At 44.0% G+C, this 24,085-nt stretch overlaps 2 protein-coding genes across 2 annotated transcripts in view; both read left to right on the plus strand.

Moving 5' to 3' along the window:
* Positions 1–10,753, plus strand: part of Exoc6 (exocyst complex component 6) — a 154,709-nt gene extending 143,956 nt beyond the window's left edge. Inside the window, exons 22-23 of the mRNA XM_048801785.1 lie at positions 7,706–7,818; positions 9,511–10,753. Coding sequence (XP_048657742.1) covers positions 7,706–7,818; positions 9,511–9,643 — 246 coding nt within the window. The 3' untranslated portion in view covers positions 9,644–10,753. The remainder of the gene's footprint in view (positions 1–7,705; positions 7,819–9,510) is intronic.
* A 141-nt stretch (positions 10,754–10,894) lies between these two features.
* LOC107154486 (cytochrome P450 26C1) lies at positions 10,895–21,014 on the plus strand. Its single transcript, XM_015500127.2, has 6 exons — positions 10,895–12,886; positions 13,407–13,631; positions 14,069–14,344; positions 15,776–15,931; positions 17,878–18,195; positions 20,162–21,014. Exons 1-6 carry the CDS (start codon positions 12,683–12,685, stop codon positions 20,537–20,539), a joined length of 1,557 nt encoding a protein of 518 aa, XP_015355613.1. The 5' UTR covers positions 10,895–12,682; the 3' UTR covers positions 20,540–21,014.
* The last annotated feature ends 3,071 nt before the right edge of the window (positions 21,015–24,085 follow it).

The following is a 24,085-nucleotide window of genomic DNA, read 5'->3' on the forward strand; positions in this document are numbered from 1 at the left end:
ATAACATAACCATATTGTTAGTATGTAAGACATAAATTCTGTGTAGACTTATGAAATTATGTTAAAAGGTAACATATGCAGATGGTGAAAGGAGATGGACATCATTACCCTAGGTACATGTATAATTGCATGAATGGTGTGTCTCTACACTGTGTACAACCAGAGAATTGAAATGTTTTTGCACCCCATTTGTGTACGATGAATTGAAATGCATTCTGCTGTCATATACAACTAAGTAGAACAAATAAGAAGAAATTTTTTTAAAAAGGTAACATATACAGTTTATCTCAACATTTAGTTGGTGCTTACTATATGACCAGGTGCTGGGTCAAATGTGAAGGAGTACATTTTAAGTAAAACAAAGTCATCATCCTTGAAGCATTTACAGAGTATGTTACAGGAGGAGGAAAAAGCACTTCAGCCACTGGGATATTGGAAATATCAAGGACTTGGATAGCCATGAATCATTAAAACTAAAAAATGAATTACTGATGTTTGATTATTTAATGGGTAGAGAAACTAACCCCTGAAAAATAAAGTAGTACAGTATACCATGATAAATAATGTGATAGCAATATGTGGAAGGTATTGTGAGGACACAGAAAAGGAGCAGCTTACCCAGACAAGGTGGTGTCAGAGGGCTGCCTGGACAGTTGCTTGCTTACCGAAGTTGTTTTTTTTTTTTTTTTCTTTTTGTGGTGCTGGGACTTCCATATAGCTGAGCATCAAAAATACTTGAAGAGCATTCTACCTCTGTCATATGCAGTTCATCTGAGTAAAGTGACTTAAGAGCACCAGTGCCTTTCAGCAGCCTCTTCTGCATGAAGTGCTCAGAGGTCACTCCTAGTTCTCATAGAGGAAGAGTGGCAAGACTGGCTGACATTAGACTTGGCAAATGGGACATTTGAAGAAGGCAGACTTGAGTGAAAGTGTATCAGAAATCCAGAAGGTAGCCAAGGAAAATTAAAACCTAAAGGCAAGAAAGGGAGGTTGCCAAAGGCACAGTATTGTTTTGCTTCTTTATAGTTTTGACCAGGCTCCTTCTGGTTGATACTTAAAATTATCTTCTATCCTGCAAGTGGAGTTTTCTGATTATGGTTTCACATAGTGGTAAAAGAAGGAAAAGCCAAGTGCTTTAAAAATCATGGAGCCAAGTGTGGTGGTTCACACCTATAGTCTCCATGATCCTATTGCCTCACTCCACTGAAGAGTGAGGCAATAGGATCTCAAGTTTGAGACCAGCCTCAGCAACTTAGCAAGACCCTCTCTCAAAAATGAAAAATAAAAAATATGGGGCTCATTATTTGATTCCATTATCTATTTAGAAAAAGGACTTCTGCTTTTTCTCCAATGTGGCTAATTTAGTAAGACCTATTTTTCTTGAATTCCCAGTGGCAGCTAATTAGGAATTGTTCGAAGGACAAGTATTCTTCCTAAAAGCTGTATTGGATTTAGGAGTTTTGTTGTTGTTTAAACCTCTGGAGCACTCTAGGAAGCTTTGCTTCAGCTTTGTTTTTTGGTGGCAAAGGAAAACCGATCTCCTGGTTTACTTTTGGAATCTGCAAAGCAACCCTGAGGTCCCAGGTGGATTTAGTGTTTGGAAAAGGGAACTTGGGGAACTAAGGTTGACCCTGAGCCCCCAGGTCACTGTTCACATTTACAAAAGCAAACCTAGTATCCCCAATTGCTTTTCTCTTGAGGTTGGCTTAACTTTATTTTCTTCTGTCTTGGGTCACTGCCCCTGAGGTGCTTCAAAAGCAAAATCCAAAAGACCCAAAACAAAGAAAGCTAAACCAGATTCAAGGAAAAAATGACCTGGCACTGTGGATTCATTTTTACAAAGGCAAAAAGCCACTTCAAGAGTTCCAAAGAATGGTTTTAAATCTGCCTAGATTCATTCTGTCATTTGCATAAAGTGACTTCATCAAGTCTGAGACCCCAAGTTTCTTGGGTGTGGTTTAGGAGTGAGTTCTTGAGATGGGAAGCTGTCAGCAAGCTAAATGGGTTGACACAGATAGATTCCTCCGTAATTCAACTATTTTGAGCCTATAAATGGGACCACCCATGCAACCACTTCTCCCCTTAAGCTGCTCTTTTTGTTTTTTGGACACACAGGGAGCACTGAGGAAATGAAATTTATAACTCATGTACAAGTATTGGTATAAATCCACTTAATGTTATTAGTTATGAAGGGTATTTTTGAATCCTTGGTGGGAAAAAAAGGATACTAATTTCAGATAATCTTATAAATTGTGATGAGATAAAACTGAGGCACATTGTTTCGCTATTCATTTTTATATGATCCATAGTTTGCTTACTTCCCAAAAGGATTTAAGGTGGAATTATTTTACTCAACTGTTGGGACAAACCTGTTTATATAACTTAATACCAATTTTCATTACCATATACCTGACTTTATCCTTTAATAAGTAATTATAAAATTACTTCTGGATAATCCAGGGAGATTTTTGTTTTTGTTCATGTTTGATCCACATCTTTGAATTTCAGTTATATGTGTTAACTAATAAATTCACCTGTTGAGACACGATGTCTTACTGTTTGTTTACAAGACTCAAAGAGATTTTGTGTGATTAATAACAAATGTATTATTTGTGCTTTGCCATTTGAAGGAAGCACTACTCAAATAGAGGTGAGATTTTCTATAATTGAGGTTTTAATATTAAAAACACAGCATATCCTGTGAAACCTGAGCAATTGTGAGAGGCAGTCCCAAAGCATTGACTATAATATGGAGTGAAGCTGAATGTCAGTGATTGTACCTGACAGCATCCAAGTTTCCTCTTTTCTTCCCATCACACTCTGATGCTGGAGCAATTTTGATTTTTTTTTATTGTTGCATTATAATTGGACATAATAGTGGACTGTTGTTACATATTCATCTGTGTACATAACATACTTTTGTTAGTTTTATTCTCCATTTCTCCCCTTTCCTTTCCCTCCTCCCTTCACCTGGCTTCCTTCCTCTCCTCCAGTGGTCTCCCTTCTGTTTTCAGTCATATTGTTTTTAAGCTATCAAAATCAAAAAACAGGATTTGTGCTTCTCAGTCAGAACAGGAATGGGTAGCAACCTAAGGAAATAGATTTAGGCCCTAAAAGCTGGCCTAGTGGGACCTAGGAATAAAGTCCTGGTTTTGTGTTATACCGTTCTTTCAACAGAAATGTATTTTAAAAATTGGAAAATGACCTTATAATTGTTGTGGATCAAAGATAACATTCAGAAATATTAGTGGTGCTTTCTCTAGAAATTGTTTTACTCAATAACTAGACCTAATGCAAAAATAATATCATGAAGGAATCTACCCTCTTTATCAATATCCTATCCCCATTGAAATCCTGGGAGAGACGGAGGGGAGTCAGTTTGCCTACAGACAGTATAAGCCAGAGTAGTTTATAATGTGCTCTTTTTTTAAATTTAAACTCGTGAAACTTAAGTAAAAACTCCTCGGTATACTTGAAATAGTAGTCTGTTATCGTCCATCAGTTCTTTCTTGAATATCTACTGAGTGGTTTCATTATGCTGAACACACTTTGATTTTGCTTGCCAGCTTGGTGAAGCTTTTCTCTCTTTACTCCTTCCAGCAGTAGTGTGCATTTGAAAAATCCTTATATTCATGGAAATGAGAAATCAGAAAATGAGATCAGCATGCTTGCTGGTCCCATTCCTCTCTTATCTACATCCATTCATCCTTTGGAACCTAGACACTGAAGTGGTGCTCAAAAGTTCAGCCTTTAGATTCAATGAAAGCCAGGTTCACTGGCACACACCTGTAATCCCAATAGTTTGGGAGGTTGAGGAAGGAGAATCTCAATTTCCAGGCCAGCCTGGGAAATTTAGGGAGACCCTGTCTCAAAACAAAAAATAAAAAGGACTAGAGATGAAGCTCAGCGGTAAAGCACCCTCAGCTTAATACCCAGTACAAGAAAAGAAAAGAGAAGAGAAGAATCCAACAAAGACTGAGAATAATGAGTAAACAATCAGTGGTTTCTATCTTATTCTGTATTAAAGTAATAGTAGCTTCCTCATGTCTTACTGTAGCTTAATAGTAGGATGTTCTGTGAATAGTGGTTTTTTTTAAAAAATAATTTCATATTAACACCAAAATATTACCTTATTTTTGTTTGTTTTGTTTTGTTTTTATCTTTTTGTGGATCAAACTCAGGGATGTCTTACCTCTGAGCTACATTTCCAAGTCCTCCATTTATTTATTTATTTGTTTGTTTGTTTACTTATTTCTAACTTATTATGTATGGCAGCAGGATGCATTTCAATTTATATTACACACATAGAGCACAATTTTTCATGTCTCTGGTTGTACACAAAGTAGAGTCACACCATTTGTGTCTTCATACATGTACTTAGGGTAATAATGTCCATCTCATTCCACCATCTTTCCTACCCCCATACCCCCTTCCTTCTGCTCCATCCCCTTTGCCCCATCTAAAGTTCCTCCATTCCTCCCATACTCCCTGCCCCATTCCATTATGGATCAGCATCCTCATATCAGAGAAAACATTAGGTATTTATTTTGGGGGGGATTGGCTTACTTCATTAGCATAATATTCTAGCCCTTCTTATTTTTTTTATTTTGAGATGGGGTCTTGATAAATTGCTGTGGTTGACTTCAAACATGCTCCTGCCTCACACTCCCAAGTTGCTGAAATTATGGGTGTGTGTAACTATGCCCAGCTTTTTTCTTGTTTATTGCATCCCCACTTAATAATATAAGCTGCTTGGGGAATGGGATGTTGCCTGATTTCAATACTGTATGGTACTTAGCATAGTGTCTGGTATGTTACAGGTGGGCAGTCAATATTTGTTGAATAACTAAAGGGATTTTTATCTTGATGTTTAGACCTTTAATCCATATTGGCAATGCATTGCTTCATCTTTAATGTGCAGATTTCCACAGATACATGTATAGATCAATTATGCACAAGTACTAATGTAAATGTGCACATATATTTGTCTACATGTGAGCAGGTAGGTTAAGTTTTGTGATTCTTGTAGTTTCTAGAGATTTGCATGTGATATTTGGCCATATATTAAAATTATAAGTATAGTGTTTATCTAGGAAAGTTCTGTTTTTGTGTTGTAGAAGAAACCGTACTGTATTCAGAGGTGCAATTGGTGTAGCCTTTTAATTCATTAAGTAGACTCCTCCTTTCTCACCAGGGTGTAGAAAAACTTAGGAAGAAAAAGAACTTTATTTAAGACTCCTTCCTCTTCTACATCCCAAAGGTCACATTGCTAATAATGCCTTTGGAAAGAAAGGGAGATGACAACCAATATATTAAGTGGTTACTTTCTGCTGACTGTTTGCATGATCACATACACTTGTGCAAACACATACATAAACCTGAGAGGAATCCTTCAGAATGAGGCTTTTATTGATGACTGTGAAGGGTGTTCATTATTGGAATGTATTTTAATACGTGAATATATAAATTTTAAATCTATAGTATTAGCAAATGTTCATTGTAGAGTATTATGAAAGTAAGTAGCAGTTACCCATAATGTCACCATATAAATAACTACCATTGTTAATATTTTTCAGGTCTTTTTATTTAATGGGTTCTCACTAAATTGATGAGGCTGGCCTTGAACTCAGTATCCTCCCTGCCTCAGTGTCCTGAGAAACTGAAATTACAGGTGTACACTGTCAAGCCCAGCTTTTCTTTTAGTTACGTTTTATGTGTTTTTTAAATTAAGCAGCAACATTTATCATAAACATCTTCCCAAGTAATTTAAAATTCTATGTAAATATTAAGCACATACTATTATATTCATCATGCAGATACACCTCACTACTTAACCACTCATAACACTGGGATTAAAGGTGTTTTCAGTTTTTTGATAACCAAATAACATTTTTGAGTTTACCATCTTTGTGCATAAATTTTTGTTTACCTTTATTAATGTTACCTGAAGTTATATTCCTTTAGAAGTACAATTACTGAGTCAGAGAATGTCCATTTTTATAAGGTGCTTAAACACTTGGAGGATCACATTGCAGAGAAATTATATCAATTATATTTTCACCACCTGAGTGTATGAAAGTAACTTTCTCTCCATGTGGAAAAAGAGGAAAAAGTATTTACTGACAAACAACAGTAAAAAATTTACATATAAGTTTCCTTTTCTTTTTCAAACAGTATATTAAACATTGTTTCAGTATGCTTTCTGTTCCAGTGTTTCAACTTCTAGTATGGCCTAGAATGTTTTCTTGTCTGAAAGTAAGTGGCTTTTAGTAGTTACTTTCAGTAGTTAATATTTTTTATAGCAGTTTCTACCTTTTGCAAGAGCCTCTATTGAAAGTTGTAAATTGGATGGAAAAATAGTCAGACAAGTCCCTTGCCTTCCTAAAGAAAAGCTAGTTTATTCTAACCTTTACTTAGTTGTGGTTAATAACTCTAGAAAGTTTCAACCTTCTCAGAGTCAGTAGGTCAGTTTATGTATTCTTCAAGTAAATCCAAATGCTTCCTTCATTTGAAAGTTAAACCAGTAGTCTCCTAACTTATGCAGTGAGTTTAAAAAAAAAAAAAATAGGGGAAGTAGTAACTAAAGCATTTAGCTTTCTGAAACAATTCAGATGGGGATAGGAAGTTGGTTTTAAATGGCTTAAAGAGGATTACGGTTTTAAAGTTGGATAAGGAGTTTGGTGCTTTGGGTTAGGCATGGCATTGCTTTTAAAAGATTACTTCCATATTTGACAATGATTCTAACTGGAGTTTATAAAGCAAACAGTCAATTTTAAGACACTATGGAAGACAAGAGAGTTTCTTTTTTTGTTGTTGTTTGTTTATACAAAATGATTGCCTAAAGTTAACAGGCCAAATCCTGAAGTCCTCCTTTCATAATAATACTGGGGATCTGTCACCAGGGAGAATCCAGCAGAGGTTCTTTAATGCACTTAATTGAGATTATCTGAGCCTTTGGTTTAAATTACTTTAGAAAAGTCTGCATGCAAACAACTCCTTTGAAAGGTAAACATATCTTTAAGGAAAAGGGTTCTTTAAATTTCTTTGTATAGTTAGTAGCATCAACCCCTATTAATTAAATATGAGTACTGACTGAACAATGAATAAACATAAATTCTCTAAACATTAGCATGTGTTAATATAATTCACAGAACAATGAAAGTTTTTATTTATGATCATTTGAAAATTCAGTATTTATTAGAAAAGCAACTACTGACAGTTTTAGTAATTCCAAAGTAAAAAAGATAATGTCCTGGGGCTGGGGTTGTGGCTCAATGGTGGAGTGCTCGCTTAGCATGCATGAGGCACTGGGTTCAATCCTCAGAACCACATAAATGTAAAATAAAGATATTGTGTCCACCTAAAACTAAAAAAATAAATATTAAGGGCTGGAGTTGTGGCTCAGTGATATAGTGCTCGCCTAGTAAGGGCAAGGCCCTGGGTTCAATCCCCAGCACCACATAAAATTAAATAAATAAATATATTGTGTCCAACTACAACTAAAAAATATTTTTAAAATAAATAAATAAATAAATAAACATTAAACAAGATAAAATACAGTTAATGAAGTTTTAGATATGAATTTCTTTATTCCATTCCATCTAAGAAGCAAATCATGTTAAAATGGACCAAGAATAGCATATACTTAATTTGTGTATGGGTCAATAATTAAAAGTCAATATAACATTTCTCCCATTTTTCTTAGCTCCTTGACCTGTTTATGGTTTGGGATTGGTCTACTTACCTAGCTGATTATGGACAGCCGGCTTCAAAGTACCTTCGGGTGAATCCAAACACAGCCCTTACTCTTTTGGAGAAGTGAGTATATTCTGAAAACATTTTGTATAGCCTTTAACAGATTTTGAGTCAATGACAAAATGAAGAACTAGAAATTTTTACGAAAAGAGATATATCTAGATGGAGCTTTTAAAAGCTCACACTATTTTAATGACTAAAAAATAAGCTTTTTTCTTACCCTTCAGAATTGTAATTACATATGCAATTGCTTTTTGTATGAATGTGAACAAAACACTTTTTCTTTTGTGTCCTGAATTGCAGGCTTAATAGGCCTTAGAAATGTTTATTGGGGACTGGGTTTGTGTGGCTAATGGTAGAGCCTTTACTAGCATGCTCCAGGCCCTGGTTTCAGGCCCAGCACCACCACCACCAAAAAAAAAAAAAAAAAACCTGCAGATATAAATAACAACTGAATTTATTAAAACCCAATTAGGTGCAGCGGTGTCACCTATAGTCCTAGCTGTTTGGCTGAGGCAGGAGAATTGCATAAACCTATGAGTTCGAGACCATCCTAGGCAATATAGCAAGGCTATGTTAAAAAAAAAAAAGAGAGAACAATAACAACAAAAAACTGTATGGTTCAGGAAAGAACGTACTTGTAAAACATGCCCAGGAATTGGAATGTTTGCCACTAGGCTATCTACATCATGGTTTCTTTGAAGATAGAGAAATATGTAATTTGAAAAAAATAATATTGCTGGGTATGGTGGCATATGCTTGTAATCCCAGCCACTAGGAAGGCTGAGGCAGAAGGATCTTAAGTTCAGTGTCAGCCTGGGAAATTTAGCAAGATACTTACTCAAAAAATAAAAAGTTAGGGATAACTTGGTGATAGAGTGCCCCTGGATTCAATCCCTAATACTGCCCCTTGCCATACACACAAAAAGGGAGAGAGAAAAAAAATAATACTGTCAGAACTGAGGTAACAATTTACTGGCACATCTTTGTCCAGCTAAACACAAATTAAGGTGTTTTTTTCTTCTCATTATGTGGCAGTCTGTCTTGACTTAATCATATTTCACTTTACACATCACTACTAAAATCTTCAATTTTTAATTAAAAGTATATATTATTTCCCCACATTTCACAATATGTGTGATATATTTGACTTAAGGAACTTTTAAAATAAATGTAGAGGGGCTGGAGCTGGAGCTCAGTGGTAGAACGCTTGCCTAAAGGCATGTGTGAGGCACTAGGTTCAATCCTTAGCACTGCACAAAAATAAACAAATAAAATGAAGTCATGGTGTCCATCTACAACTACAAAAAAAAATTTAAATAAAATAAATATAGATTTATAATGTCATGAAACACCACTGAGGCAAAAACATTGCTGTTTTAAATTTTCTAATGCATTTTTTCCTTTTACCTTGTCTTGCTGTGAATGTAGTTTGCAGAATCCACATAGAGTATTTTAGCATACTTTATGGAATAATATTAGAAAATGGTATGATATTTAAACTTAGCATATTTTAGATTTACATTCTAATGCAAAAATACCACTTCATATAAAATGTAAAATAAAACCATTTATGTATGTGTGTGTGTGTGTTTTCTCTATCTGTAACTACATTAGTACCTTTTTTCTTTGAAGAATATTTTGTAAGCATAGAATTAGTGTGAGGTAATTTGGAGCTTGCCAATATATTTTACTTGTGATAGCATAGCTTTTAATTTCCTCCTAATAACCTTATTCATTCACATTTGTTTCTAGGATGAAGGATACTAGCAAAAAGAACAATATATTTGCCCAATTCAGGAAGAATGATCGAGACAAACAGAAGTTGATAGAGACAGTCGTGAAACAGCTAAGAAATTTGGTGAATGGTATGTCCCAGCACACATAGATTTCACATTGTTTATACTCAGTGACACTAATCTGTGACTGAGCATTGATCTCTAACAAGCACAGGTCGTGATGTAATAATTTGTTTACAAAATTCAAAAATACAATAGCGAAAATACACTGATGAGGGCTTAAATAAGAAATAGTAATAACATTTGTATGGATTTTTAAAAATTGAATACTATTTTATATATGAAAAATGTGAAACTAATTTTTTCAATTTTAAGGGGAAAAGGTAAAACTATAATATATAAATTGTCAAAAATTGTATATAAAACTGATTGCAAATACATTAGAAAAGCATATGCCTCTACTTAAAAGTATTTTTTCTCCCCTTATTTAAACTTGCGACCTGTTTTTTTCTTCAGTTTATGGTTTTGGAATGCAATCATGTCTAATGTGGGAATATTTCACTGTCATTTTATGACAGTCTTATTTTCATCTTGATGTGCTTTAAGTAGACTAAGCTTTTAATTCTGCTGATTCTGAGGGGAAAATACACATATCTTTAAAGCGTCCTGAAATCAAACTTAATAAAGAGTGTAAATTATGTTCTACTTGGGTGCTTTAATTGAATCCTTTTGAATATGAAGAAAAGATTTTGAATTTTCTAAAGATTTAGTGTTGTTTTTGTTCATCAGAGTTAATATTTCTATTTGCTTGTAGTTGATATCATTCTAGATTTGGTTTGGTTTGGTTTAAATTAAAAGATAGAACAGTTAACTGGGGCTAACCACTTCAGGTGCAGCTTGAACTAGGGTAGATATGTTCTTCCTACACATAGAAATGACCACAGGGGTCAGATTACTTTCTTTAAATAGCAGATCTCAGTACTGTATCCTCACTGTGGAAGCAGACCAAATCAACTAAACTCTAAAAAACATAAAACAACTGTACATTTTCCTTTGTATAAAGTCACTGATATCCAAATAGTAATGTAAATCCAATCCTTATTTTTCTCTTGGTTGTATTTATGCTGAATACTCTCTTTGCATTTTTGGTATTTATACCTGTAAGAAACTATCCCTGACTGTAAAATAAGTGTCAAGAACTATATTTACATCTTGATTTTGTGGTGAAGTATTAAAAAGGTTGAACAAATCATTGAAAATGCATTGTGATTTTGTCTATTTGGTGTTTCCAGATTTAAAATTGCTTCCTTGAGAAAGCAAAACTATAAACCAAGTCAAAATTGTAAGAAACTGTAAAATAAGTGTTGGTGCTGGCGTTTTGGTTCAGTGGTAGAGCACTGCCTACCATGTGTGAGGTACTAGGTTGGTTTTTCAGCACCACATATAAATAAACTAATAAAATTAAGGTCCATCAACAACTAAAAGCTAAAAATAAAAAAGTAAGTGTCAAGAACTATTTACATGTCTGGATTTTGTGATGAAATATTGAAAGTTTGAGCATGTCTTTTAAAAAGACTTGCAAAAAGGAATATTATTTATTAATTATTGGAATGGAAGTGGCACCAAAACAAAAACATTTGTTCTCTTGACCATCTCTTACTGTAAAGTATTTAACATTTAAAAAATATCATACAAAAAAACATGGTAATTCTTCAGGAACAATAAAATCTAGACATTTGGAGAACAGCTAGCATACTCTGAAGACTATGGAATGTGGCTACCCCTGGCTTCCTTACCCTGCCCTCCAGGGTACTTTGGATGCCTCCCATTTTGTCTCCTGTCTGCGGAGGCGTCTAGAGTTTCGGAGAGAGGAAGGATGCTGTCTTTTTGCCGCCTGGAGCCGACCGGTGTGGCTACCCTTTACTCTTCCCAATAAAGAAAGCACCGACCCCATGCTCCTCCCCACCCCCAACCCCGCCACGCCACAACAGGTTGCGATGTAGGGACAAGGACGCTCCGGTCTGTTTGGAACCCTCGGATGGGACACAAAACCCCAGACACAACTACAGGGGATCGTAGATCGGACTTGGGAGAGGGGGGAAAAAAAGGAGAGAATTCGGTCCTTCAGACCCAAAAAGCAGGATTTGTTTCTCCAGACTACGGGGCGTCGCTGAATTTTTGGCAGCAATGAAACTACCATCTCTTCAAAGATCCTGAATGGTGGATCAGAGAACCCGGATAGGGTTCGGAGTCAGAGAATCTGGGCCCTTCTGGGTTCTGGGGATGCCAAGGGCCGGCATCGATGCCCCAGTTTCCCTGAAAGAGACGGAGCAAAGGGGAGCACTCCCAGTCCACTAACTGTGGAGTGGTAGTAAAGGGGACATCTAGTGCTGGAGAGTGGGGATCCTAGAGACAGACGCGGTGGGGGTGGGCCTAGAGCGCTGCGGGGCGCAAGCCTGTAAGCCGAGCGCAGGCTTTGCCTTCTTCCCAGGCTCTTGGGAAGAGTCGGAAAGTTCTGGCGCGAAACCGCAAGCCCCGCCCGAGGGTGCGCGGGCGCGGCCCCCTGCCTAGCTGCCACTCCCTTCTAGGATCCCGTCCATGATTGCACCCCTGCCCAACGCCTCCAATCGTTACTCTGCATGGGGCGCTTTAAATATGCAAAGGCACGTCGCGTTGTACAAAGCGGGATCTGGGATCAGTCGGTAGGGAGGGAGCCATTATCTATATAAACGTGTTGAGGATAATCTGAGAAGGGTTAAACTAGTAGAGAGAGGAGTTGGGGCCGGGGTCTGCAGCCCTGGTTGACAATCCCGGTGAGTTGCTTTGCCCTCCCTCGCTGCTTCCATTCCGGGGAGGAGGTGGGAGTGTCCTGCGGGGGCCTGGAGTGAGCATTCCCAAGACAGCCTGCACCCCCAAAAGGGACTGGTGTTTTGAACTGGAAGCTGGGAAAATATCTTAAGTGCGCCAGCCAAAGGAGGAGTACTTGTTCCTCAAGGGCGCACGGTCACTGCGGCTTTTCACTGCCAATTTGTTTTTAGAGCGGGACTCTAGTCTGAGGTTTACTAATCTCGGTCTTGGCCCCCAAACCTCTGGCCCTTTCGGGACAGAACAGGTGAGTTCTGCGCTCCGCTCGCGTCCCAATTCTTGTGCTCCTGTTCACGCAGCGGCCTAGTCCCCGCAGCCTCGTCATGTTTCCCTGGGGGCTGAGCTGCCTGTCGGTGCTTGGGGCGGCCGGCACCGCTCTCCTGTGCGCCGGCCTGCTGCTATGCCTGGCCCAGTACCTCTGGACCCTCCGCTGGAAGTTGAGCCGGGACCGGACCTCTGCCCTGCCTCTGCCCAAGGGTTCCATGGGCTGGCCCTTCTTCGGCGAAACGCTGCATTGGTTGGTTCAGGTGAGCAATTTACCGTTCCCTGCAACCTCATATGGCCCCCTTTCCGCAGCTCCCACTGGACTCTCCTCATTGTCAATGCTCTCAGGGTTCTTAGTACCTTCCCTTCGCCCAGGACCCCGGGGAGAGCTTACAACCCTCGCTTATGCTAGCTTCTCTGCTTCCTAGAAAGACCGTAACTTACTTACCAGAGTTCTCCCCAGAGCAGCTTAAACAATACTGGGCTTAGGAGGGGTTTGAGGAGCGAGTAAAGATTCAAGTATAGAGTTAGGAGTCAGGGGGCGTATCTCAGTCATGAGACCTTGGGCGCTCACGTCCCCATTCAGAGCCTCTATTTCTTTACCTTACCAGTGGAAACAAGAGCATCTGTATTCCCATCGGGTATTTCCGGGGGCTGTTTGGAGCCCTGTTTTGTTAAATACAACGGGCGGGATGGGGCAAGGTGTTATCAGTTGGGAGGCCTAGGCCAGAGGCCTCAACCTGGCCCAGAGGCCCTAGCCCTCCAAGCTCCCCTCGCTCACAGGGCTCGAGTTTCCACAGTTCCCGCCGGGAGCGCTACGGCACAGTGTTCAAGACCCACCTGCTGGGCAGGCCAGTGATCCGCGTGAGCGGTGCGGAGAACGTGCGCACCATCCTGCTGGGTGAGCACCGCCTGGTGCGCAGCCAGTGGCCGAAGAGCGCGCACATCCTTCTAGGCTCCCACACACTTCTCAGTGCGTTTGGTGAGCCTCACCGGCGGCGGCGCAAGGTGAGTGGAAACTAGGGGCAACGTCAGAACTGCGATCCTCAGGCACCTGCTGTGGGCCAGGTAGGAGGAGCCAGGTATAAGGGTACACCGAGAACCTGACCGAGATCCCTGGTTAAGAGCAGGTGGCCTTGGGCCAGTCTCTTACATTCTCCAGTTTTGAATTATAAAGTGACTGTTATACAGAAATGCTGGAGATCAAACCTAGAGGACTTCAAGGAAGACTTCAAGGATGGCTTCTAGAAAAGCGTGGATATATGGGAGGGACTGTATGTAACAGCAGAACTAGAGGGAATGATGAGAGCAAAACCCAGCAAGTTTAGGTTTGGGGTGCTTAGAAGAGGAGGAAGGGATCAGACTTGGTCTTCTGGCTACTAGAGAATTGCGCAGCGGAGTAGGTCCCCTCTCCCGCCAGCGCTGATCTGGCGCGCTCGCCACAGGTGCTGGCACGTGTGTTCAGCCGCACCGCACTGGAGCACTACGTGCCGCGCCTGCAGGAGGCGCTGCGGCGTGAGGTGCGCTCCTGGTGTTCTGCCCGCGGACCCGTAGCTGTCTACCAGGCTGCCAAGGCGCTCACCTTCCGCTTGGCTGCGCGCATCCTGCTGGGTCTGCGGCTGGACGAGGTGCGGTGTGCCGAGCTGGCCCGGACCTTTGAGCAGCTGGTGGAAAACCTCTTCTCACTGCCCCTGGACGTGCCTTTCAGCGGTCTGCGCAAGGTACTGGAGCCCCGGCCCCAGACCTTCTTCCTTTTGGGTTCCACGGCACGGGGGGGGGGGGTATCCCTGAGACTTAGCGCACCACGACATTACATCTGCTGGGAGGCTGAGGTGCCGCCCAGAATGGGGAGGCGGCTTGCTGTGGTGGTGGGCTCCTGGGCTACTTCTGTTCTGACTGGATGTGGGATCGGGGCGGACCACACACCCTTTCAGAGTCTTGCCTGACGCGTTGGACTCCAACCAATGCAACCGCTGGCTTCCTCAGTTTGGGTCTTAGTGGCGGGTGTCCAGCCAATCAGTCCGTGCCCTCCGCAGAGCGGCGGCTTCTGCCTGGGCCTCCAGTGCCTCTTCGGAAGCCTGGATGGCTGCAGAACTGGTGGGAACCGGAGGGCAGCAGGCACACCCCAGCCCACCCCAGCACCTGCCCTGGTCGAAGGCGGATGGGTGCTAGCCCCCAATACCGCTGCCCTGGGCCGCTAATTTCCAGCTCAGAGTGACAGGCGGGGCTCCAAGAGCACCGAAAAAGCCCTATTTTAGCCTTCCCTTTCCCCTGCATGGAGCTTTTCAGTCTGCAGATTTCCTGGTTTTCAGTCACCTGAATAAAAATAACAGATTTGTATAAAGGGTCATGTGCGCTGTTCGCTTTGGATACATTTTCTCATTTAATCCTTGCAGACTGCTAAGCATTATTATTCTTATTTTATTGATGAAACAGGCTCATTGGGGTTAAATGCCTTAACCAAGATCACACAGCTATTACCGGCACAGGCAGGATTTGAATCTATACTTCTGGTTAAGAAGTGCTCGATTTCAAGGCTTCCCCAGGGGGATTTTCATTTTATTTAGATGGTCCTGGGGATTGAATTCAGGGCCTCACAGATGCTAGGAAAGCTCAGTATTGCTGAGCTACATCGCCAGCCCCAGGGAGTTATGTTTTAGTTGTGCTTGCTCCCTGAAACTCTGAAGGGGCATCCCAGCCCTCTTCCCCAGCCCCTTACAGAGGCTAATGCTTAGAACATATGATAGTGTCCCCTAAGAGCTTTCCTGGGTGCCCCTTCTTCTCAGCAGTGATGCCCACTGCGCCAGCCTGAGCCTAGTGAAGGAAAGGGCACTTGAATGATTGTACCCTGACCGTGCTGTGTTACTCTGGATCATCACTTGACCCCTCTGAGCCTCATTGTACTGCCTTGAGGATGACAGTCTTGCTCAGAGGGACTTATGATAATCAAGATATAATTATTGCAGACAATGGACAGATTTATGGTCATTTATTGAATTCTACTACGTGCCAAGCATGGAGGGAACTAAGCTGAGAGATCTAACACCAGGATCTAGGCAAAGTATGTGAAACCAGAGAAGTTTTAGAGGCAGGCAGCTAAATATGGTCCCTGAGTCTTCCTGCCACATCTGCCTTCTCTCCCTGTGCATCAGGGCATCCAGGCCAGAGACCAGCTGCACAAGTACCTGGAGGAGGCCATTGCTGAGAAGCTTCATGAAGATACAGAGGCAGAGCCAAGAGATGCCTTCAACCTGATCATTCACAGTGCTAGGGAGCTGGGTCATGAACTGTCAGTGCAGGAGCTGAAGGTAGGTGGCAGGAGGTTTTTCCTTCCTCTCTTTGTTCCCAGCAAGTGTCTACACACACTAGCACCATTTTGAGGCACAGGCACATATTAGAATGAAAGGAAAGAGGAAACTGGGTTCCTGCCATGAATCAGCCACACACACTAGCTGCATAGCCCTGCGCTGGTACCCACCTTCCAAGAGCACTGAAAGGATGAATCTTAAGCCTGTCCTCATAAGTTCTGGCCCCAAACAGCTCTGGACCTAACCCCTCCACTTGCCCCCCACCCCCACCCCATGTCATTGTCTCTGCTGTCCCCTGCCTATGAAGTCCCCTTCACTCTTTTTCTATAAATTCTAAGGGGCTCAGGATCTCAGCATCATATAAAAATAAATAAAATAAAGGTATTGTGTCCATTAAAAACTAAAAATAAAAATAAAAAAACCCCAAAAACCAAAACCTCCACATCCTCAAAACTCCCATCTTCCTCCCCAAAGCAACATTCTCATTTTATGAACCATCTTGGCACCTGGCACCTTTAACTGCCTGTTTTGCTTCTGCAGGGTCTCCTGAAGAATTAGGTCCACTCTCCACCTACATGTAGATGCAGTAGAGAAAAGGAGGGAGCTTGGAATGGCCCAGGATCTATTTGAGAACCCAGAAAGAAGTGCACTATGGGGGCTAGGAGAAAGTGAGAAATGGAAGGACCTCAATCTTCCATAAGCAATTTCCATCCTTTCTCTGACTTGTTTCCCACTTTCTACCAGCCAGCCACTGAATATGGGGCTCAGCTTTAGTTTCTTCTCTGACAATGGAACAAATAATCTCCATCCTGACTCCTGGATGGTTGAGGTCCAGAAGCATCAAAATGGTTACAAAAGAATGAGCAATCAGCTCATGGGTCCTGGGGGTGACCAATGGATAAGATCATTTCTGGGCAGTAAAGGGAAGTGGAATGGAATGAAGTAGATGATCCCTATGCCTTGACAGGACTGGAAAGGGGTGACAACACCCTCAGGAAGGTGCTCACTGGCCAGGAATCTTCAGTTCTGGCCTGGGCATCACAAAGGGAGACCAGACTGGCCAGGGAGGATGTTGGGGCAATGGGGTCCTCCATCCCAGATGTCCATCTTGTCCAAGATAGGACCAGCAGTTAGCCTTCAAACAGGTCAATATTCATTCCACAAATATTATGTACTTATTCACTGCCATGCTCTGTGCTGAAATGGGAGGTGCAGTGGTGAGCAAAACAGCCTCCCATTTCCCAGGTGTGGGAAGGGAGGGTTCTCGTTCACCTTATAAACACAAACACTGATGCTGCCTGGAAGGAAGACACTTGACAGAGAGAAGGTGGAGGAAAGCAGTGAGGCTTGAAATCTGAAGGCTATCCCTTCTTGAGCAGGGCAGACCAGGAAGAGATATAGTGACGGATAAGAAGATGAAGGACTGATGCAGGCTTTGGTGGGAGGCTGCTGAAGATACCTTTGTTTCACTGTAGTTGCTATCAGAAGGCCCAGTGGGAGTTGGAGGCAGCACCACCAAGAGGTCAAGAGCATTTAGAATCCCAAGCCTCACTGCTAAAACTCCTAGTTGTAGGGACCTTGAGCACATCTCAGCCCTCAGTTTCCAATCCTGTAAAAGGATGGCAGTAATTGTGCCTCACAGAATTAGGGGGAGAATCCAATGGGTTAATAAAACACTAAGGGTAATGCACTGAGTAAGTTTCCAGCATTGCCTCTGGGAACTCTTTCAACAAGAAAGGTAGGTAGATACTTGTTTGCCTGGTGCTCTATGCGACTTTCCCAAGTGGCAGATTTGGAAGTTAATGGATTTCAGGACCTTCGCACAGCACACAGCCATCACGGTAGCACATCCCAGCTCGCCCGCCTTAGTGCAATAGTTTAAGGTTTTCTGCGCCTCCGCCGTGTGGCCAAGACTGTGAATCAGAGACAACCGGGCTGTCTTGCAGGAGTCCGTTGTGGAGCTCCTCTTCGCCGCCTTCTTCACTACGGCCAGTGCCAGCACGTCCCTCGTTCTGCTGCTACTGCAAAATCCGGCGGCCATCGCCAAGATCCAGCAGGAGTTGGCAGTCCAAGGGCTGGAACGCGCGTGCACTTGCACGCCTGGGGCCTCCGGGCCAGGGCCAGACTGTGGTTGCGAGCCTGACCTCAGTCTCGCGGTGCTGGGCCGTCTGCGCTACGTAGACTGCGTAGTCAAGGAGGTGCTGCGCCTCCTGCCGCCGGTGTCCGGGGGCTACCGCACAGCGCTGCGCACCTTTGAGCTGGACGTAAGTGCGCCTTGCCCGCCAAGCTGCCAGCCTCCTGTCACCTGCTGCAGTGAGTGGGTGGAAAGAGGGTTGGGGATTAGGGCCGCAGGTCTCCTAGCCCAGGACTTTCCCATCTGTAAAACGGGGTGAGCCCTCCTCCACTTACCAGGGTCCTCGGCACAGGGATGCAAAGCCTGGCTCCTGGTAAACCGGGAAATGTTAGGAATTTCGTTTAAATATTTTGTCAGCGGTCTAGGTGGGTCTGCTCAATAATAATCAAGTTTTAGAATTAAATTTGCTTTCCTCTGCACACCATCCCCCTCCCATTCAGCAAAGGTGAGTGGGCAGCAAAGACTGTAGTATGTATCTCACCTCTGGCTCCCTCACAAGATCAAAGAATCCATCATTGTTACCTGACCAGGGCTCCAGCTAAGGTTGGATGCCAGTGAAGTGCAGCAATTCTACAGGGTAGAATTTCTTAATGGTCTGCTGACTGCCCTGGGATGGGCAAGGTTAAGGTCTAGACCTGACTCCTCTTTGAATGCAGTGGGCATTTCTCTCTTCACTCCAGGCCTCAGTTTGTTCCCTGGAAGGAAACTGTCTTGGTCCTCCAACTCTGATTCTCCAGGTGGGTTCAGGGTTGTGTAGCCAAGTGGCAGCATTGGGATTGGCCCATTCCGACTGCTAAATTGAGGACTGTTGGCCTAAAAAGCCGTCTCTAGAGCACCACGCTCAATAACTGAGCAACTCCAAACAAAGAGTGGGCATTGCCTTCCACAGTGAGCATCCATGACCCATTGCTACCAGGGTGCAGGGGGAGGGCATTGAGTATCATGGGGACAATGAGGGGACCAGCACTGATAGCTTCATCATAAATTGTGGAAAAAAAGAAGTGATTTCCAATGCTGGGTGCAATCAAAACATTTTGAGATCTGGCATTTGAACTGAAGTCATGAATGTGGTAGAATGAGAGTGCACCACAGAGAAGGAACAGCCCAGACAAAGGTGGGTGTTTAGAAGTGTCTTGGATGCTGAATCTTGGAAATCACAGTTTACTCTGCAGATGCTGGTATGCCTTGGAAGACCTTAGGGGAACAGGAAGAGGAGCAGAAGATCAGGGAGGGTCCCCACAGAGGGTGAGCAGAGATCAAGGAAGAGTCTTAACCATCCTCCAGTGTACAGATGGGGTGTACTAGAGAGGAGAGCCAGTAATTCCAAGATGAATCTTAGTGACTCCAAGATGTCCTATCACCCTGGTGAGGCTGTGGGGTGGGGGTTGGCAAACAGGCTTCAGAAAGCTGCAATCTCTTGAATCGAGGGCAGCAGGATGATCGAGGGATTGGAAAATACAACAAAAAAAGCAAAATGGTTAGCAAGGCTAGAGGTGGGCAAAAATTACAGGAAGGCTGTCTTCAGTATCTCATGTGCTACTTCTTAAAGTGTGTCTACCAGATCTGAAGTATTGTCCAAACAGTGAGTGGTTACAGCCGGAAGTTTTCAGTTAAATGAAAAGAACAGTTTTATAATTAAACAGACCTATAGGAATGGGGGTCTCTGCCCTTTGTGTTGGGGTTTCAGGCAGCTGGTAGGTGCAGAACTGGAATATAAGTCTTCTGATCTAATGTCAGAAGAAAAAAGAAAGACAAAACAAGGGAATATAAACGATAGATTTACTATATAATAACACATATTTACTGAACACTAGTATGTGTCAGACCCCTTTTCGAATCTTTACAACGAAATAGGCATTTCAGTTCTCATTTTATCAAGTAAGAAACTGAGGCGCAGATTGAATGTCTAGCCCAAGATCATACAGCTTCCTAATGAAAGAGCGGAGGCTGGAAGGAAGATCATTCTGGTGCCCAGAATGACGCCTGCCTGCCGGGTTTCACAAGCCGGTATGGCATGGTGCATGGGGGTGGAGGGTCTTTTCGGGCCCTGTTTCCAGGTATTTTGTGGTCAGGTTGTGCACCTCGCCTCCTTACAGGGCTACCAGATCCCCAAAGGCTGGAGCGTGATGTACAGTATCCGGGACACGCACGAGACCGCAGCTGTGTATCGTAGCCCGCCGGAAGGCTTCGACCCGGAGCGCTTTAGCGCAGCGCGTGAAGATGCTCCGGGCACCTCCGGCCGCTTTCATTACATCCCTTTCGGTGGCGGAGCGCGCAGCTGTCTCGGCCAGGAGCTGGCACAGGCAGTACTGCAGCTACTAGCTGTGGAGCTGGTGCGCACCGCTCGCTGGGAACTGGCCACGTCCGCCTTCCCGGCCATGCAGACGGTGCCCATCGTGCACCCGGTGGACGGGCTTCGGCTCCTCTTCCACCCGCTCGCGCCTCCGGCCTCAGGGAATGAACTACACCTCTGAGCGGCGGCGCTGCGAGACTTGGCTTGCCCAGTGGCTGCTGAGCGCCCTACATCCCGCGAGCATTCACCCGTCACTAATTAGTTTAACAAACCTTCACCGAACGTGTCTCGGCGCTGGACTTTAGCGAGTAAGAAGTCTTGCCACCGCCATCGCGTCAAAGCGCCGTAGAGAGTACGTGGATCGCGGGCCCGCGGCGGGGGTTACACAGAGACCAGGCGCACGTGGTGGGAACTACAATACTTTCGAGGAAGCCAAATCGCCGGGGGGCCATTCCTGAATTGATTTGGGTCCTTGAGAAAAAAACACCAAAAGGGAGCCCAACAGAAGGTAACGGGCCTCCGGTTTCATGCGACTTGGTCTTTCTGCCCGTCTAATCTCGCGGAAACTCTGAACTGGGTGCGCTTCCAGGTCCCTGAACAGCCAAACATCACCGGATTCTGCTGGAGACTTATTAAAAGAAAAATTCCTACTTCAAGAACGCATTTAATCTTTCCAGGGTAGAATAGGCATACCGAGATGTCTCTAAAGATGGTTCATGGGAGATTGAGACATAATCCCCTCATGGGAGGCTGAGATATAATCAGAGAGGTTTGGGATATTTGTACCCAAAACAGGAAGGCCAAGAAATAAAAGTTCCTGCCAGCGGTTGAGCAAAGAGGCTAGGGCTTAGCTGAGCTGCTGCTCCTTGGTGGGAAGGCACCAGGTGGAGGGTGGGGGAGGCACATAAAGGACCTACCTGAAGGACCCACCCCAGAGCATATTCAGAAGGTGGACAGCACCAATCCTTCACTGGACGGGCTTCATTTCTGAGCCTAGTTCTGGAGAGGGCTTTGAATTATCTCCCCCATAGCTAGCTGCAGAAATCTCCTGGTTTACTACTTCAATATCCTCTCTGTTACAGAGGATGAACTAAGGAGGAAAGAACCAAAGACTCCCCAAGGAGCCAGCAATGGGTTTCTGAACTCCCCCACCAGTGCTTCCTCTACCCCATCACTTAACCCCACTGCTTCACCCTCTGGGCTTAGCCCCTTTGGCTTTTCATAGGAATCCTTAGCCCACTTCAACCTGCTACCCATATTCACACAGGCCTGGGCAGCTGAACATGACTGGTGAGCTGGGGAAGTTGCCTCTCAGGCCAGAGCTGACCCCTTAATGAACCAGAAGGAAGCCAGTGCCCTCCTGACCTTATGCTTAAGGTGGATCCTAGGGCCTGAAGGAAAGGGGGAACTCAGCAGGGGTGTGCAGGGTTGGCAGCTCCAAAGCATAGCCGGCTCTTCCAAGAGGGGCTGACACTGCCATAACCCCCATACAGCGCAATTCATCACCCATGGCTGGTCACAGGTCGGGCGCCAGACCCTGAGCTCAGCAGGCGCCAGAGGTAGCAAAGGTGGCAGGATGCAGGTCTGCCCTTAGGGTGCTCTTGGAAACACTTAGGACATCTGGGTCTGAGAAGCATATGTCTGGGTGAGGAGGCCAAAGGACCCCAGCTTCAGGATTGATTCTGATTTAGGGAGAGTGTAGAAATATGAGGCGTAGCCTCTCAGAAACCAGGATAGTCTATCAGTTCCAGAAACTTGGTTTACCTGCGCTTGGGTTTGAACTAAATAAGCCATAGGAGTGGCTCCAAATTTACTCTAATTTCTTGTTGCTACATCATGTTAATAATTTTAAGGAATAAGGTTCCCTGATTTAGTAGCTCTAAATTCTCTGGGAAGGAGCAGATGTGGTTATTGCCCTTCTGTTCTTGATATTGCTCATGGAAGGAGGCAATGAACTAGCAAAATAAATAAATAAATAAATAAATAAATAAATAAATAAATAAATAAATAAATAAAACAAACAAAAACCCATAAGAACAAGAATCTGTCCAGTGGTGATAAGCCCCGTAAAGAATATAAAGCGAAGCATCTGTAATAGAGTGGTGGGCTGGGAAAGCTTTTCTGAGAAGGTGATATTCAACTTTGGAAGGAACCAGAGAGTGGCAGAGGGAACAGCAGGTATGGAACCCTGAGGATAAAAATGTTCAAGAGAGATGAAGAAGGGAGAAAAATGGAGGGGTGCTTCAGCTGCCCTAGTTCATCTGACTTATCTATCTCTGGATCCTCCCTTTCCCTTCAGTAAAGAAACAAATCAAAACAAAACAACAACAACAACAAAAAGGTTTCTCACCTCCACCTCTTAGCAATGAAATGTTTTGTAAACATTTTGGAAACAGTCTATTTCCAGCCAGCCAAACCCCCCTCCCCGCCCACCACCACTCAAAAAAACGTGGCGAGGCTCCTAGATCAAAGTTCTTTGGGGGCTGGTAATTTATTGACCCCCTCTCCCCCTTCAAGATGTTCTTTAATGATCTTTCACTCTCATATGTAATTTTTTCCCTGGCAACAGATACCCCTGCTCGGGTCTCGATGAGCAGGCAGGTTTTTCCTTTTTCTTTCTTCTTCTTCTTCTTTTTTTTTTTTTGTCTGTGGCAACTTCCAGCGCGCAGGCCTCGCTCATCCTGTGACCCGGCGCGAGCTGAACTTGGCGAGGTGGCCCCGCAGAGTTCACTCGGATGTCACGGTCCGGCCTGCAGGGGTCACAGGCGGGTCAGGCCCGAGGATTGGGAATGGGCCCCAGGTCACGCTCCCGCTCCCGATAGTCAGTTTTGCACACCAGCCGGAGGCGCTCTACAAAGGGGAGGGTTGGGGATTTCTGAGAATTACCTCTAGCGCGATTCTCCCCGGTTCCTGCTAGTGCCCAGGAAGTTGACTAAAAGAAATGACAGTAAGAGACCGTCTTGCCCAGAGATTCTGAATCGCTAACTCCTCCAAACACACCCTGTGGCGACCCTGGCTTGGAGATTTGCTGGACTGTGCGGGTCGCTAAGACCTCCGCATACATTTCCTGACCCTCCGAGTTTGGGGACCACCGGGATCCCCATTAGTGCCACGTATTTAAGCTCTCAGGATTAAAATTTTCCGTCTCCAAGGGACGCTTTCCAAGGCGTGCGAGAGTGCTTCTGCTAGAGCCAGTGCTTCTAAACAAACGTACGTCATTCTGTTTCATTTTCGGGGCCGCTGGTACGTTCAGCGCGCAAACCCAGGCAGCGTGTGGCTCTGACTGGTCGGAAGCGGTGTAGCTCGGCCAGGTGGGAAACAGTGAATGCTCTTGCGCACCCGGTAGTGCCGGAGCTCAGCTACTGGCTGCAGAAGCGGCTTATTGGAGTTGGGCAGAGTCCAGAGGACCCGCTCCCGGGTATACATTCCCTCAACCTTCCCATTAGCTGCCGAGAGACATCTGGGTTTAGGGCCAAAATGCCCTCTCGCCAGAGTGAGGACAGTAGCTTTACACAGGTTGGGAAGTGGGGGAGCGGAGGAAGGCTCTAAGCGCCCAAGTCCTGGCCACCCTGGTAATGCAGCTTAGCGTTCCTGAAACTAGGAAGAGTCTTTACATCCAGAAGCTAGGTTTGGGAACTCACAGCTGCCCTGAGTTGTAGACAGATTGGGAACGATCACCTCCATCCTAAGGAGGAGCAAACAGGCACAGGAATGTTTAATGACTTGT

This window comes from Marmota marmota, unplaced genomic scaffold (genome assembly GCF_001458135.2).
Source record: "Marmota marmota marmota unplaced genomic scaffold, marMar, whole genome shotgun sequence".
Classification (NCBI taxonomy): Eukaryota; Metazoa; Chordata; class Mammalia; order Rodentia; family Sciuridae; genus Marmota; species Marmota marmota.